The following is a 15,766-nucleotide window of genomic DNA, read 5'->3' as shown; positions in this document are numbered from 1 at the left end:
TGGGTTTCGGGAGTTGAAATGGGCATGGGAGGAGATGGAAGGGGCAGCCAAGCCACTCTTCTTCCTCCCAAAGTGTGGGATCTTGAAAAGTCTACTACGGAGCACCTGCTAGGGAAGCGGGGCCAGTGGCCATGTTCCCAAAAGGCTCCTGAGTCCTTTCTTCCCAAGAAAGCAGAGGAGTGAGCTGGGTGGGGCACAGCCCGTGCCTTGTCCCCATCGTTACTGGCCTCCAGGTTATTCCTGAACCCAATCTCACTGGATGTGAAGTACTGCACAGGACCACAGAGTCCCTGGGTGGTGCAAACGGTTAAAATGCTCAGCTGCTAACTAAAAAGGTTGGCAGTTCGAGTCCATCCAGATGCACCTTGGAAGAAAGGCCTGGCGGTCTACTACTGAAAAATCAGCCATTGCAAACCCCATCGAACACAGTTCTACTCTGACATACATGGGGTTGCCATGAGCTGGAGTCAACTCCATGGCAACTGGTAGCACAAAACCACTGGACCAAACCTAGCTACACCAGGAATGTACATTCCTGGGGCCCCTTGAACCACCAGTGAAGTCACAGGGACTGTGAAGCAAGTGTGGCTTCTTCCTTCATTTGCGAGTGTGAGCCATTCACACATTACACAAATCTTTATGGAGTGCCTACTGTATGCCAGGCCCTCTTCTAGGAGCTGAGGCTACAGCAGCAGACAAAGCAAAGACATTGCCCACGTGGCATTCATTCTACAATGAATGAAATCAATATGTCAACTATATAGTGTGTTAAACTGATAAGCGGCATGGAGAAAATAAATCAGGACAAGGGGATAGGGAATGCTGGAGTGGGGGCAGGACCCAGAAAGTCCTCCCTGTGAAGTCTGAGCAAAGACCTGAGATGGTGAGAGTGGGCCGTGTGGATATAGGCAGGAAGAGAGCTCCAGGTGGAGGGAACAGCATGTGCAAAAGCCCTGAGGCAGGAGTGTGCCTGGAGTGTTTGAGGAACAGGACTGAGGCCAGTAAGACAAGAGCAGAGTGAGCAAGGGGGGTCGGAGGAAGAGTAAGTGCAGAGAGGCCCTGGGGATCCCGTGGGCTGAAGCAAGGACTTTGGTGTTTGCTCTGATAAAGGTAAGAGGTTATCGAAGGGTTTGAGCAGAGGACAGACACCATCTCACATTTTAACAGGTCCCTCTGGTTGTTATGTTGATAATAGACTGAAAGAGGACAAGGGCAGAAGCAGACAAAACAGTTAAGAACTTGTAGCAATAATCCAGACAAGAGGTGATGGTGGCTGCAGTGGAGGTGGTGGGAAGGGGTCGGATTGAATATATTTCAAAGGGAAGGGACTGTGTACAGGATTTTCTGAAGGGCTGCATTTGCATGTGGATTTGGAGAGAAAGGAAGCAATCAAGGATAACTCCAAGGTTTGTGGCTGTGGGAAGACCAGGTTGGGGTTGGAGGAGGATCTGACGGTCAGTGTTGGCCACATTATGTTGGAAATGCCGTGGACTTCCTGGGGGAGACAGGAGTGCTCAGTCAGGGACTGGAGTCTGGGGTTCATAGGAGAGGCTCTGGTTGGGATACGATTTGGCAAGTTGTCAGCATGTGATGACATTTAAAGTCACGAGCCTCAAAGCAATCACCAAGGGAGCAGAGTGCAGAGAGAGAAGAAGAGTTCCTGACCCTAGGACCTGAGCCCCAGGACACCCTGGCTTAGAGGCCAGGAAGAGGAGGAGGCAGCAGGAAAGGAGGCTGCGGAGGAGTGGCCAGTGAGGTGGCCTGAGCAACTCCTGCCATCCTTGTGACACCAGCTAGGCTGCTGATCTAGAGCAGAGAGGGAGGAGAGAAAATGTCACAAGGGCCTGGCTAGACCAGGGCCCAGAGCTCAACAACTGGGGTGACAAAGAAGGTGGGAGTCATTTACTCTGAAGCCAGCAGGCCAAGCTTCAGGCATTGTCTAGAACCTCCTGGAGGACCTGGCATAGACAAAGCACCCAATTAGTATCCTATGGGATGAATGAACGATCTTACTCCCAAATCCCTATGAGTATCTCAGGAGTCCTGCAGCCTCTCCTGAATCAGAGTCCAGAGGGCTCCCTAGCGACAAGTAGAACAGCCTATAGAGCCCCTGGTTACCACCCTGGGCCTCCCAACATCTGGGCCCCCTCAAGGTGCAGCTAGTAGGGACCTTGCCCCTCCTATCACTACCCAGTAATGAATGATGACCACAACTGTTTTTCCCAACCAGCACTGTGGGCCCATTGGCTGTGTCTGCTGTGGCAGCCTCCGTGTCCTCATCCCTCATTGCCCAAGTGTGAGGCATATGGTGAAGAACAGAGGCGGTGGTGACCAGAGTGTGACTTCGTATGAATGTCAGTGTGTGTCGGTGCGTCTGTGTGTCCGTCTTTGTGCGTGAGGGCATGAGTCTGTGTTGTGTCGTGTCTTCTGGTACCTGTGTGTCCGTGCGTCTGTCTGTCCCTTTGAAGGTGTAAGCGCCTGTGTGTTTGCACGTGTCTGTGTGTATGTGGGTCTCTGCATGTTGTGTGTGTGTGTGTATGTTTGTTGTGTCCAAGAGATGGGAGTCAGTGTTTCCCAGATGTCCCAATGTGATTTGGCATCAGGGAAGAAGATTCAGAGGAATTTAGTTCCCTTCCACAGACATTTATTGAGCACCTACTGTGTGCTAGACACCAAAATCCACTGTATTGCAGCTACTCGGTGTCCAGGACTGCAGGTTGAGTCAGGCGCTCTGCAGTCCACATTCGGAAGCTGGGGCTGGAGGTTGGTAGATAGCCCAGGGTTGGCTGCTCTCCCTCTGAGGAAGGGGAAGGGACTGACACCTGCATGTCACACAGGCACACTCGCTCACCAGACCGCGCCCTTCTCCCAGAGCCAGCCATGAAGGTGGGCGGGGGGGGGCTCTGGACAGAGCCAATCGCCCAGAAGAGAGGCCACCCCTGATGACTCTTGAACTAGGAGCTGACACTGTCACAGAGATTCACTGGTCACCCGAGAGCAAGAATAGGCAGCAGGAGAGCTTCCTGGGGTATAGGGAGCAGACACCTATCAGGAAAGCAGCCAAGGCCAGAGGACCCATGTGCAGGTTCCTTGGGGGTAAATTTACAGGACTTGGCTGCCAGTAGGAGGCAGGAGAACATGGTGGCGGGCTTTGGCACATGCTGCCGGGGTTCAAGTCTGGCTCTGTCCCCTCCTGGTTAACCTCGCTGGACATCGGTTTCCTCATAATGGGGAGGATGGTCATTGTTATCTCCCTTGGGTTGTGATGAGGCTGCAGTACCATGCCTGGAGCAGAGTAAGCAGTCAGTGAGCATTAGCTACTATTGTTGCTTATTGTTGCCTCATATGTTGCACAGTGACAAGTGCACAGGATAAAAACCAAGCAGGAAGGGACAGAGGCAGAGGAGGGTTTTGGTTTTCAGTGTTGCTTGTTGTTAGTTGTGGTGGAGTGGAGTCCATTCTGACTCATGGTGACCCCATGTGTGCAGAGTAGAACTGCCCCATAGGATTTTCAAGACTGTGACCTTTTGGAAGCAGATCGCCAGGCCCGTCTTCTGAGGTGCCTCTGGGTGAGTTCAAATCACCAAATTTTTGGCTAGTAGCCCAGCACTTAACCGACTCTGAAGTTTTCAATAGGGTAGACAGAAACGTGCTCACTGAGAAGGCAGCATTTGAGCAGAGACCAGAAGTGGGTGAAGGAGCAGGGATGATATCCTGGGAAGAGCATTCCAGGCAGAGGGAACAGCCAGTGCAAAGCCTCTGTGGCTGGCATGCTCAGGAGCAGCCAGAGGCCATGTGGCTCAGCCAAGCAAGCCAGCAGGTGGGTAGAAGGCCAGCCCTGGGGCCTCAACTTTACTCTGAGCTGGGGCCATGGGAGAATGCTAGCAGAGGCAGGGTGTGATCTGACAAACACGCTGGCTTTGCCACTCTCGCTTCTGCTGGAGAGCTGACTGGGCAGGAGCAGAGAGACCAGGTAGGAGACTCTCTTCTAGCAAAACTGTCCTAAGGGGTGGTTCTGAGAGACAGTTCCACACAGCGGTCATCACGTCAGTGTGGCAAAAACTGTGTGGACCACATCCAATAGGTAGGAAACATCCTAAGCTGCAACTGGGTACTCACACCCATGTCACCAAAGCAAACATTCACACAACTGTGCCTGCGTTAGTGCACGCCACACTTGTCCACGGTTTCTGCTCTATTCTATTGCTTTTTTTTTTTTTAAGTGCTGGTTGCAACCACTATACTGATTTCATGACCCAGGAATGAGTCATAACCAGCCCTTTAATAAACACCAATATAGGTAAGCCAAGGCCCCGTGAGGAGCAGCAACAATCTGCTCTACTATGATGATCACTAACTTTTCCTGGTGCTCATTGCTTAATTAAAATGTGTTTACTTAGTCATCCCTCAAAGCAGTCCTATGACCGAGGGGCACTTATTACCTCCAGACGGCAGAGGAGGAAACTGAGGCACAGGGAGGCCAGGTAGCACAGGATGCACCGGGGCAGTCTCTCCTCCGAGCTTGTCAAACGATCACCAGTCCTACAGACAGCAGGAAATGGGGACACGTCTGGCACTGTGCACAAATGATGCTCCCAAAAACTGCTCCCTGGGCTCCAAGATTCTTTTTGTATATCCTTATAGATAGCAAGGAAACGCTGCTGGTGTAGTGGTTAAGAGCTACAGCTGCTAACCAAGAGGTCAGCAGTTCGAATCCACCAGGCGCTCCTTGGAAACCCTATGGGACAGTTCTACTCTGTCTTATAGGGTCGCTATGAGTTAGAATCAACTCAACGGCAATGGGTTTGGTTTTTGTTTTTTTTTTTTTTTTTGGTTTATAGACAGCTAACATTTAGTGAATGCTTGACAGCTAGGTGATACATCATCCCAGCTCCAGAAATGCTGGGCCTAGATGCGCCCTTGAGGTCACGCAGCCTCACCCCCCCCCCATTTTACAGATGAGAAAACTGAGGCCCAGAGAGGGAAAATGACTTAGCCCAGCGCAGTACACTTTCTAAGACATTGCATGCACCCTGCGTCAGACCTCACAATTCATACATGAATCATCACAACAACCCAATGAAGCAGGCATTGCCAGCTTCCTCATTGTACAGGTGGGGAAGGTGAGGCACAGAGGCCGCACAGCCAGTCCATGGGAGCCAGGACGGGGGCCCAGGCAGTCTGCATCTGCAGCCCGTGCTCCTAACCACCACTCTCGACTTCTCTCTTGTCCTCTTGTCTACTACTTTCTTTTTCTTCTTTCACTTTCTTCTTCAAAGTCTTTCTGTCTTCTCCGGTAACACCTTCTCTCTCTCTCCACCACTCCCCTTTCGTTCCTCCTCTCCCCTCGTCCCTCCTCTCTCTCTCCTTCTCCTTCTCTGTTCTCTCTTTTCTCTCTCACACACACACTTACACACACACACATACTCTCCTCTGTTCTCTGTGCTCTCACGTGTGCTCTCAGGCACATGCTGTCTCTCCTCTGTTCTCTCCTTCCCTCTCCCTTCTCCCCTCTCTCTCACACACATTCACACATGCATTTTTTGCAGCCCAACCTTTTTTCACAGCCATTGGCTGCACCATCGAGCACAGTGTGGAAAGAGGATGGAGGGAGAGATGCCCAAGAGCCTAGAAGCTCCTCCCATCCCCGCATATCTGTGACTGTATTCCATTAGAATGAATCAAATCCCAAATGGGATGACATACATAAAGAGCTTAGCACTGTGCCCAGAAAATAGGGAGCCTTCCTTCTCTGTACGTGATTATGATGACTATTTTGATTAAAGACCTCTACAAGAGCAGGGAAGGGGCAAGATGGTGACCTGGCCTGGCTGAGTAGGCCCCAAGGGAAGGTGCTGGGAAGCAGCAGACCAACACAGATGGATAGGACCTTAGAGATCATCTAGTCCAACCTCATCAGAGAGCAGATCTGAGGCCCAGAGGAGGGGAAGGACATGCTTGGGTCCCCTGGAGAGAGCTAGGCACAGAGTGAGGACCAGGCCTGGGTCTCCTGACCTCCCACTATCTTCACATCCTGCCCCCAACCCCCACTGGTGGTTGACCACCACCCTACCCATCCTCCTGCCCATCCACCTGCTGTGCCCACAGTGAAGTATGATCTCACAGCAGGACAGCCACAGGTGCTGGGCCCACTGGAGACTAGAGCATGAAATGACTTATCTATGGAGCTTGGTCAAGAAGAACATTAGCAAGGAATTTCCATCACAGGCTGCCCCCTCCAGAAGACCTTCCCTGGTGACCTCAGCAAGCCATCGCCTCCCTCCTGGGCAGGATAACACTCTTCCTTTCTGTCACCAGCATGGGAAACAATGTATTCATCACAGTTTACCAACACTCTGCAGTTATCAAAAGCTTCCACACTCTTCTTACTGAATCACTGCGACCCTGTAAGGTAGACTGAGGCAGGATTTTCATGCCCATTTTACAGACAAGGAAATGTAGGTCCAGGGAAACTAAGTGACTTGCCCAAGGTCTTCTCAAGTCGGAGACTGTCTGAACATTGGGGATCCCCAAGCCTCAGGCCTATGCACTCTACTCTCCCGTGGGCGAACTCTCCTTCGCCCACCTCTGGGTCTACGACTCCCACGTTTATAGCTTCAGCCAGACAGCATGTCTGTGCTCTAAACCTGCACATCCAATGGCCCCAGCGCACTCCACTTACCTGTCTCCAAAGCATCTCACACTCAGTATGTCCCAAATCAAACCTTCATCTTCCTCCATTGTTGCTGCCCCCTTAGCCTTGGTCCTCTCCCAGTCTCCATAAATAGCTTCGTCCATCCAGCCAGCAAGTCCAAAACCTAGAAGTTATCCTTGATGCTGCCCTCTTCCCCACCGATATCCATCCATCCACCTCTGTCCATGCCACAAGCCACCATCCTCTCTTGTCTGGTCAACCGCAATAGCCTTCTTACAGGTTCCGTGTGGCCACCCTTGACCCCCTCAATCCATTAGCTTCTTAAGATGCAAATCAGATCATGGCATCCCTTCCTGCTTCAAGCCCTTTAATGTTTCCCATTGATCTTAGATAAAGGTAAGCTCTTTAAGCGTGATCCACCAGGCCCGTGAAGCCTTGCGTGGCCTGGCCCTTGCTTGCCTCATCTTCCTTAGTGCTTCCTTAGCCTTTCCATCAGCTCTTTGCCTTCTCTCATTCCCCGACCAAGCCATGCTTCCTCCAGCCTTTGCTCATCTGTGACACTCTCTACCCTGTGCCTCTATTCTGCCTAATTAATGTCTTCTCCTTAGCCATCAGATGTTAGCTCCAACATCACTTCCTCCCAGACACTTTCCCTGACCCCCACACGAGGTTGGGTGCTCCTAGGAGGTAGTGAAGTATAGGGCCTGGAAGCAGGGGAGTGCAGTGGTTAGACACTCAGGTGCTAGAGTCAGACTGCCTGAGTTCACAAACCCAGGTCCTCCATTTCCTCAATGAGGATGACCTTAGGCAAAAAACTACTTCTCTGTGCCTCAGTTTGAGTCTCTGTATAATGGGGATAATTACTTACTTCGTAGAGTTGCAAGGAGAATTAATATTTGTATAGTGCTTAGAATACTGCCCAACATACACTAAGACAGACATTAACCATCTACACCTGACATTAGCCTGTCACCTGCACTCATGGTGCCACATGGGCACCTTTCCTTCCCAGCACTTAGTCCTGGTTGGTAATTACACACTTATTTGTGTTATTATCAGATAATATATATCTCCCTCATGAGAACTTAAGCTCTATAAAGACATGGACCAGGCCTAGTTTTGCACCCCAAGGTGGTGCAAATGGTTAACATGCTCACCTGCTAACCAAAAGATTACCAGTTCAAGTCCACCCAGAGGCACCTCAGAAGAAAGGCCTGGTGATCTACTTCCAAAAAAAGCAGCCCTTGAAAACCCTATGGATCACAGTTCTACTCTGACACACATGGGGTCACCATGAGTTGGAATCAACAGCAAATGGTTTGTTTGTTTGGGTTTTTTTTTTTGGTTGTTTTCTATCTCCCATACCCAGTCTGGAATGTGTCACAATAGCGGGAATTCAGTCTATGTTTGCTCACTGGTGTCACAGCTAGTCGGTAGCAAAGCATCTCCCCATCTGGACCTTACAGCATTTCCCCAACACAATGTATTGTACTCTCACCCAGGGGCTAAACTACAGCCAGCAGGCCAAATACAACCTGTGGTCTGTTTTTTGTGAATAAAGTTTTATTGGAACCCAACCATGCTCATTTGTTCACATACTGGCCACAGCTGATTTCCTGTTACAACAGCAAAGTTGAGTAGTTGTGGCAGGTCCACAAAGTCAAAAATACTTACTATCTGTTCCTTTACAGAAAAAACTGGCCAATCCCTGCTTTAGGTATTTATAAGCTCCTTGAAGCCAAGGCCCACAGCTTCATGGGGTTGGTATGAAGATGAAAAGGGTTAATCCATGTAAAACCCTTCAAACTGGATCTGGCATGCACGCTTATAAGTATGATGTAGTTCCTTACATATACGGGCAGCAGTTCAGTGGTAGAATTCTTGCCTTCCATTCAGGAGACCCAGGTTCAATTCCCAGCCAAGGCACCTGATGTGCAACCAATACCCATCTGTCAGTGGAAGCTTGCATGTTGCTATGACGCTGAACAGGTTTCAGCAGAGCTTCCAGATGAAGATAGACTAGGAAGAAAGGCCTGGCAATCTACTTCCAAAAATCAGCCAGTGAAAGCTCTATGGATCACAATGGCTAAATCTGCAACTGATTGTGGGGATGGCGCAGGGCCAGGTAGCATTTTGTTTCATTGCGTGTGGGGTCGCCATGAGTCAGGGCCTGACTCAACAGCAGCTCACAACAGCAGATTAATAAGTATTTGTTCCATGACTACATGTTCAATCAATCAGACATTTCCTGCTCCTCGTGATGGATTTTAGCACTAAGACCACACTGGGCTGAGTGGGAGGTCAGGAGAATTCATGGGGAAGTTGTGGCTAGGCTGAAGGGGTGGGGGACATCAGAAATAATAACAATTGCTACCTTTTATTGAACACCTTCTAGTGTCAGACACAGTCCAGATAGTATCCAATTTAATCCTTATAACAGTGCTTCTCAGTCTTTCATGTTCACACAAATCACTTGGGGATCTTGTTAAAATGCAGATTCTGATGTGGTGGGTCCAGGCGGGGCCTGAGAATCTGCATTCCTAATAAGCTCCGGGACGAGGCCAATGCCACCAGTCCAGGGACTGCACTTCAAGCAGTAAGATCTTATGACATTTCTGAGAGTTGGAAATAATTATTACTTTTCCTATTTTACAGGATGGGGAAACTGAGACTCAGAGAAAAAGACCCTTGCCCAAGGTCATGCAGTGAATGAGTGACAAAGTCAGGATTCGAACTCAGGTGTGACTAACTAGAGTCCCCATTCTGTCTGTGAGACTGCCCAACCAGAAAAACCACCTTCACGAGACTTCTTGAATACAGGAGGTGTCCCACTGGCTCTTAAAGCAGTTTCCTTCCCAGCCTGGGTCTGGGCCCGGCAAACTCCAGCCTTCCTAGGTGGGTTGCTGGGTTTACTGCCTGCCCCCATCCCCTTCTTTCTGGGCAAAGAGGCCTCTTCCTAGGGAGGCTGGTATTTGGGTTGGCTCTGCTGGGCTGAGAGGCTCCTGCTGGAATTCCCCGCTGGCTGCTGGTATTTAGAGCATATCATAAGCTGCTCTGGTATCTTCTGAAGTGGTTCTGTTTCCTTCACATTGCTCTCCGTTGGCTGCAACTCAGCAGCCCTCTCTCTCCTGTCTCCCTCTATCTTGTATGCACATGTCTGAGCTCTCATTGCACACACACACGCCCATGTACACACATGCATGTGCTCGCACATGGGCACACACGTGCACATACACACGTGGACACACACACAGCATCCCAGCTCCTTCCATGGCTGGCGCTCCTTTTCCCTCTGTGGCAGGAAGGCTGAGTTGGGGCATCTGGGATCCCACAGCAAACTGGGCCCCCATGAGGCCATTTGTTTTGAGGGCCGCCCCACCCAGAGAGAGATGGTGCAGTCCAGCCCCAGATACAGGCACTTTTTTGGAGAGAAAGACCAGAGTCTTTCCTCAGCTCTGCTCATCTGAGCAGCTGTCACTGCCCCTTAGAAACCATCATCTCTGCTCTCTCTCTTTATGCTATCATTCCCCTTTCCAGCTGGCCAGGAATCCTACCAACATACAAAGAGCAGACCATTAGAAATCATCTAACGGTCCACACACCTCCATTTTACACATGGGAATACCAAGGGTTGGAGAGGGCATGGCATCTACCTTGGTCAGACAGCAAGTGAACGGCACAGCTGGGACCCAAAACCACCTTTTTGGACCCTGCAGCACCCTCCCGAGGCTCCTTGGAAGCCACGTAGGGAGAGTACCAAACCAAAACCAAACCCATTGCCGTCGAGTCAATTCTGACTCATAGCGATCCTATAGGACAAAGTAGAACTACCCCATAGGGTTTCTAAGGAGTGGCTGGTGGATTCAAACCGCCGATCTTTTGGTTAGCAGCTGAGCTCTTAACCACTGCACCACCAGGGCTCCAGGGAGAGTACAGAGTGGCCCTCAAGTGGGGCCAGTCTGGGTTTGAATCCTACTCACTAGCTAGGTGGCCATGGGCAACTTACTTCACCTCTCTGAACCTCAGTTTTCTCATCTGTAAAATGGGACAAAAAACACCCCAGCAGGGCTATTACAAGGTTTAAATTATATAATTATACAACAAGCAGCACAGTGCTTAACAAAATATTATGTCTCTTCTGAGTCTTCAGTAAGCCTTCACCATCTCCGTGTGCCTATAAAGATGAGAATTAAGGTGGTATGTAGTGTGCATGTACATGCATGTGTGAGGGTGTGTTCGTGTGTACGTGTGTGTGTACGAGTGTGCATGAGCATGATGGTGCAGGTGTCTGCATATGCGTGCACATGAGCATCCATGAATGTGGGTGTGGGTGTGTGTGCATGTGTGTGTGCATGTGTGTGTGCATGAGTGTGCATGGGTGTGGGTGTGTACGTGTGGGTACACGTGTGTGCATGAGCATGCATGGGTGTGTGTGTGTGTGCACATGTGTGAGCATGCATGGATATGGGTGTGTTGGGCTGGAGGATTGAGTTGGAGATACTTTGCATTATCTTAGGAAATGATTTGCAGGGAGAGAACACCCTCACTTAGGTCTGGTCTGGGGCAGTGGCAGCCCCTTGGTGGACCTTTCGCCCCATCCCTGCCCAGGGCTGGAGAGAGAGGGGTGCTGAGATTGCAGAGTGACACAGCTATCTCCCACCCCCTCCTCCTCTGGCTTCTGCTTCCACAGGTGCAGCTCGGATCTGCCCCATGCCCCCATAGATACAAAGTTCAGCCCTTCTTCAAGTGCCCACCCAAATGATCCCCTACTGCAATGGCATTAGTGAGCAGTGAAGACTTGACGGAAGAATGGAAGATTCATGGAGGGGACAGAGAAAGGGTGCTTACATCACACATGTCACAGCAAATTGCCTGGAATCCTCTTAGAAAAGTCTCCTCTGCACAGATCCTTCTCGGCTACATTGCCACCAAAAGGGGCAATTCCCCTCTGTGAATCTTCAGTAAAGTCTACCTTGAAGGGGGCTCTACAAGGAGGGTCTTCACGCCCTAAACGCAGCCCCAGCCAATCCCTGTGCTCGCCCACGGGCCCCTTGGTAGCAGGACTCAGCTTCCTTAGAAGTTGTTAAGCAACCAAAACAGTTAAAGAGAACCTTCTTTTCCCTCACCCTCGCCTCGGGCGTGCCCTGCCTCGTGCTGCTCACAGCTCCCAGGACATGGGGTTGGGGTTTTGTGGTCCTTTGCTGCCTATTCGAATTTGGACAGAAAAAATACTTCACGTTCTAGAGACACTTTGTTTCTGACCTCTGGGTCCTGATTACAATGCAGCTCCCCCCGCACACCCACACACATGCCCCCAGCCCCGCTGGGCCCACCACCTGCCCTCTGCCCTCAGCCAGCGAGGTCCCTCTTCCTCCCGCTTGCCCACAGGAGCTGCCACCCTCACCCTCTGTCCAATTATCCCTTTCCATGAAAATACGCTTTTCTTCTCCTGCCCTGTTGTCAGTTCTTCCTTCTTACCTCCTCCTGAGGGGTTTTGCTTTGGTTTGTGTTTGGGGGTTTTTTGTTTTTTTTTTTTTTCCTTTCTCTTTCCTTTCCAGCGTGTCTGCTTCTTCCTCTCTCAGGACCACTTCACCATATTCATTCCTCGATGAGCTTGTATCAGGGACCTGCTATGTCCTTGTCCTTGGCTGGGGATTGAGGTGCTGGGGATGGAGGGAATGAAGAGAAATAATTTAAGAAAGAAAAAGCCAGAGTCCTTCCCCTCACAGGACCCCCTTCATGGTGGGGGGAAGCACCTGTATAAACAGATATTTGTTATAATAACTGTCATTTATTGGTTGTTTACCAAATGGCCCAGAAACTGATCTAAGTCCATTGCCTGAATCAACTCGTTTAATCCTCACAAGCATCGTAGGAGGCAGGCACTATTCCCATCCCTGTGTTACAGATGACGAAACTAAGGCACTCACTCAAACTTACACAGCTAATAGACGCCAGAGCCGGAGTCAAATCCAGGCTGTGCAGTTCCACGTCACCACTATATGTGACACATCACCTCTCAATGTGCCCCACGTGCCCCAAAGTGCAGAAAAGGGAGCTAGTAACTTTGCCTAGAAAAGTCAGGGAAGGCTCCACAGAGGTGGGGACTTTCAGATGGGCTTTGATGGATGAACAGAAGTTTGCTGAGTGAAGAAGTACAGGAAAGACATTCCAGTAAGAAAGCTCTATGTGCTAAAAGTCAGAGCATGAAATAAGGTGCCCTGTGTCATGGGGAGTTGGCTGTTGGAGGTGGAGAGGGCATGAAGACCAAGCACATGAAGCTGGCGGGCAGGCAGAGGCCAAGTCACACAGGGCTATATGCTGAGGTCAGGTGTCTAGTTTTGGTCCTGAAGGCAGTGAGGAGGCCCTGGAGGGCTGTGAGCTGGGCAGTGGCTTGCTCTCTCCTCTTCCATTCCTAGTATTATTGCGAAGCAACCGGACTCTGAGCCTGTGTCCACAAAACCCCCTCTACCGTGGACCGCTCGTAGACTTCTCTTGCCTCCCCCTGCACCCTCCAGGCTCACGGCCATGCTGTTCTTTCTCTCCCTGACCCTCCATGTTCCACAGGGGCCGTGAGGGCCTCAAGCATCTTCCCTATCCTGAGTGTGATTCTGCTTTTCATGGGTGGACTCTGCATCGCAGCCAGCGAGTTCTACAAGACTCGACACAACATCATCCTGAGTGCCGGCATCTTCTTTGTGTCTGCAGGTAATGGGCACTGGGAGCTCAATGGCTAGGAGGACCAGCAGAGAGCGAAGGAAGGGGAGGGAGAAGGGGAAGCTCCAGGGCTCCCAACAGGTCATGCCCCAAAGGAAGGCTGTGTTGGGGCTCCTGCCCCATAACCACACCGAGCCCCTCACTGAGCCCTCCACTCCAGTAACATCCCCTGACCCCAGTCCTTGGCCCAATGTCCCATCTTCTTCCTGCTACTTGGAAAAGGGCCAAAATCTCAGGTCCCTCCCATGGCCTATCCCCGCTTTCCCTCTCCCCTCCAGGGAACAGTAAACCTTCAATGAGGCTGGAGGGGGGAACATGGAGCAGGGACAGCCAGGTGGGGCCCCTTCAAGATGCCTGGCTCTATCCTAGAAACCAAGGAAGAGCTCTCCCTTCACTTCCGCGCCTGGGTAGGAGCAGGCCGGTACCCAAAACCAGATTTCTGAGCCCAGTTACCTGACAAGTCACACCTGCCTCAGATGTCAGAAAACACGGGCTGTAGCATGAGCCACTTAGTAAGAAAGGCTAACATTTAAGTAACACCCACCACATCCCAGACTCTCAGAGAGTCCATGTGTATTAACTCATTTAACCCTCTCCATGGCCCTACAGGAGCCCTGGTGGCACAGTGGTTAAAGCACTCAGCTGCTAACCAAAAGGTTGGCGGTTAGAACCCACCAGCCACTTCTCGGGAGAAAGATGTGGCAGTCTGCTTCCGTAAAGATTACCGCCATGGAAACCCTATGGGTTCTACTCTGTCCTGTAGGGTCGCTATGAGTCGGAATCGACTTGACAGCGATGGGTTTGGGTTTTTTATGGTCCTACAGGAGCAGTCCTAACATTATTCCCATTTTACAGATCCAGAAATGCAGACTAAAGGTTAAGCTAACTCACCAAAGGCCACACACACAGCTATCACGGGCTGGATCTAGGCAGTTTGGCTCCAGAAACCAGGCTTAACTCCTCTGCTATACCAGGTTCAAATCCCGGTGTGGCTTGAGCAAGTTACTGAACCTCTCTGTGCTTCTGTTTCCATATCTATAAGCTGCTGGAAAAGCACTTAGCACAGCGAAGGCAGGTAGCGAAAGCTCAATAAACAATGTTGTTGTGTGCCATGGAGTCAATTCTGACTCATAACGACCTCATAGGACAGAGCAGAACTGCTCCACAGGGTTTCCTAGGCCCTGGTGGCGGAGTGGTTAAAGTGCTCAGCTGCTAACCAAAAGGTCACTGGTTTGAAACCACCAGCGGCTCCTTGGGAGAAAAATATGGAGATCTGCTTCTGTAAAGATTTACACCCTTGGAAACCCTTTGAGGTCGCTATGAGTCAGAATCCACTCAAGAGCAGTGAATTTGGTGTTTTTTTTGTTTGTTTGTTTTTAATCTTTATGGAAGCAGATAGCCAGGTCTTTTCTCCCGAGGATCAGCTGGCGGGTTCAAACCACCAGCCTTTCAGTTAGCGGCCAAGCGCTTAACCATTGCACCACCAGGGCTCCTCAATAAATAATAGCTATTATTATTATTCCTTGATATGACTATTATCACTCAGCACATTATAGAAGGCCTCTCTCTTCTCTCCTCTCTCCCCTTTGTGGCTTTCTCTAAGTGGAATGATAAAATATTTAAGGTGACGCACGCCTGTGTCACTCTGTACCAGCCCGGCCGTTCACCATGAAAACACTGGACAGGAAAGGCTCATTCACCTGCCCCCATCTGCCTCCATCTTTGGTCCCGCCCAGTGCCTGACGTCTTCCCCAGGCACTAACTGGCTTTCTCTCTGCCCTGCCCCACCCTCCGTGCCCACCCTGTACCCCGCAGGTCTGAGTAACATCATTGGCATCATAGTGTACATATCTGCCAATGCCGGAGACCCCTCCAAGAGCGACTCCAAAAAGAATAGTTACTCGTACGGCTGGTCCTTCTACTTCGGGGCCCTGTCCTTCATCATTGCCGAGATGGTGGGAGTGCTGGCCGTCCACATGTTTATCGATCGGCACAAACAGCTGCGGGCCACCGCTCGCGCCACGGACTACCTCCAGGCCTCCGCCATCACCCGCATCCCCAGCTACCGCTACCGCTACCAGCGCCGCAGCCGCTCCAGCTCCCGCTCCACCGAGCCCTCACACTCCAGGGACGCCTCCCCCGTGGGCATCAAGGGCTTCAACACCCTGCCGTCCACGGAGATCTCCATGTACACCCTCAGCAGGGACCCCCTGAAGGCCGCCACCACGCCCACCGCCACCTACAACTCCGACAGGGATAACAGCTTCCTCCAAGTTCACAACTGTATCCAGAAGGAGAACAAGGACTCTCTCCACACCAACACAGCCAACCGCCGGACCACCCCCGTATGAAGCCCGCCGGGGCCGCGCCCGCGCCCGCGCCGGCGCCGGGTGG

General features: G+C 51.1%; 1 protein-coding gene across 1 annotated transcript in view; it reads left to right on the top strand.

The window, feature by feature from the left end:
- The window catches only part of CACNG2 (calcium voltage-gated channel auxiliary subunit gamma 2), a 146,282-nt gene extending 130,530 nt beyond the window's left edge, over nucleotides 1–15,752 (top strand). The window contains exons 3-4 of the mRNA XM_004373818.2: nucleotides 13,223–13,363; nucleotides 15,188–15,752. Coding sequence (XP_004373875.1) covers nucleotides 13,223–13,363; nucleotides 15,188–15,723 — 677 coding nt within the window. The 3' untranslated portion in view covers nucleotides 15,724–15,752. The remainder of the gene's footprint in view (nucleotides 1–13,222; nucleotides 13,364–15,187) is intronic.
- Nucleotides 15,753–15,766: the final 14 nt, after the last annotated feature.

This window comes from Trichechus manatus, unplaced genomic scaffold, assembly GCF_000243295.1.
Source record: "Trichechus manatus latirostris isolate Lorelei unplaced genomic scaffold, TriManLat1.0 scaffold00027, whole genome shotgun sequence".
Lineage (NCBI taxonomy): Eukaryota > Metazoa > Chordata > Mammalia > Sirenia > Trichechidae > Trichechus > Trichechus manatus.
This window is presented reverse-complemented; position numbering and strand designations above follow the sequence as displayed.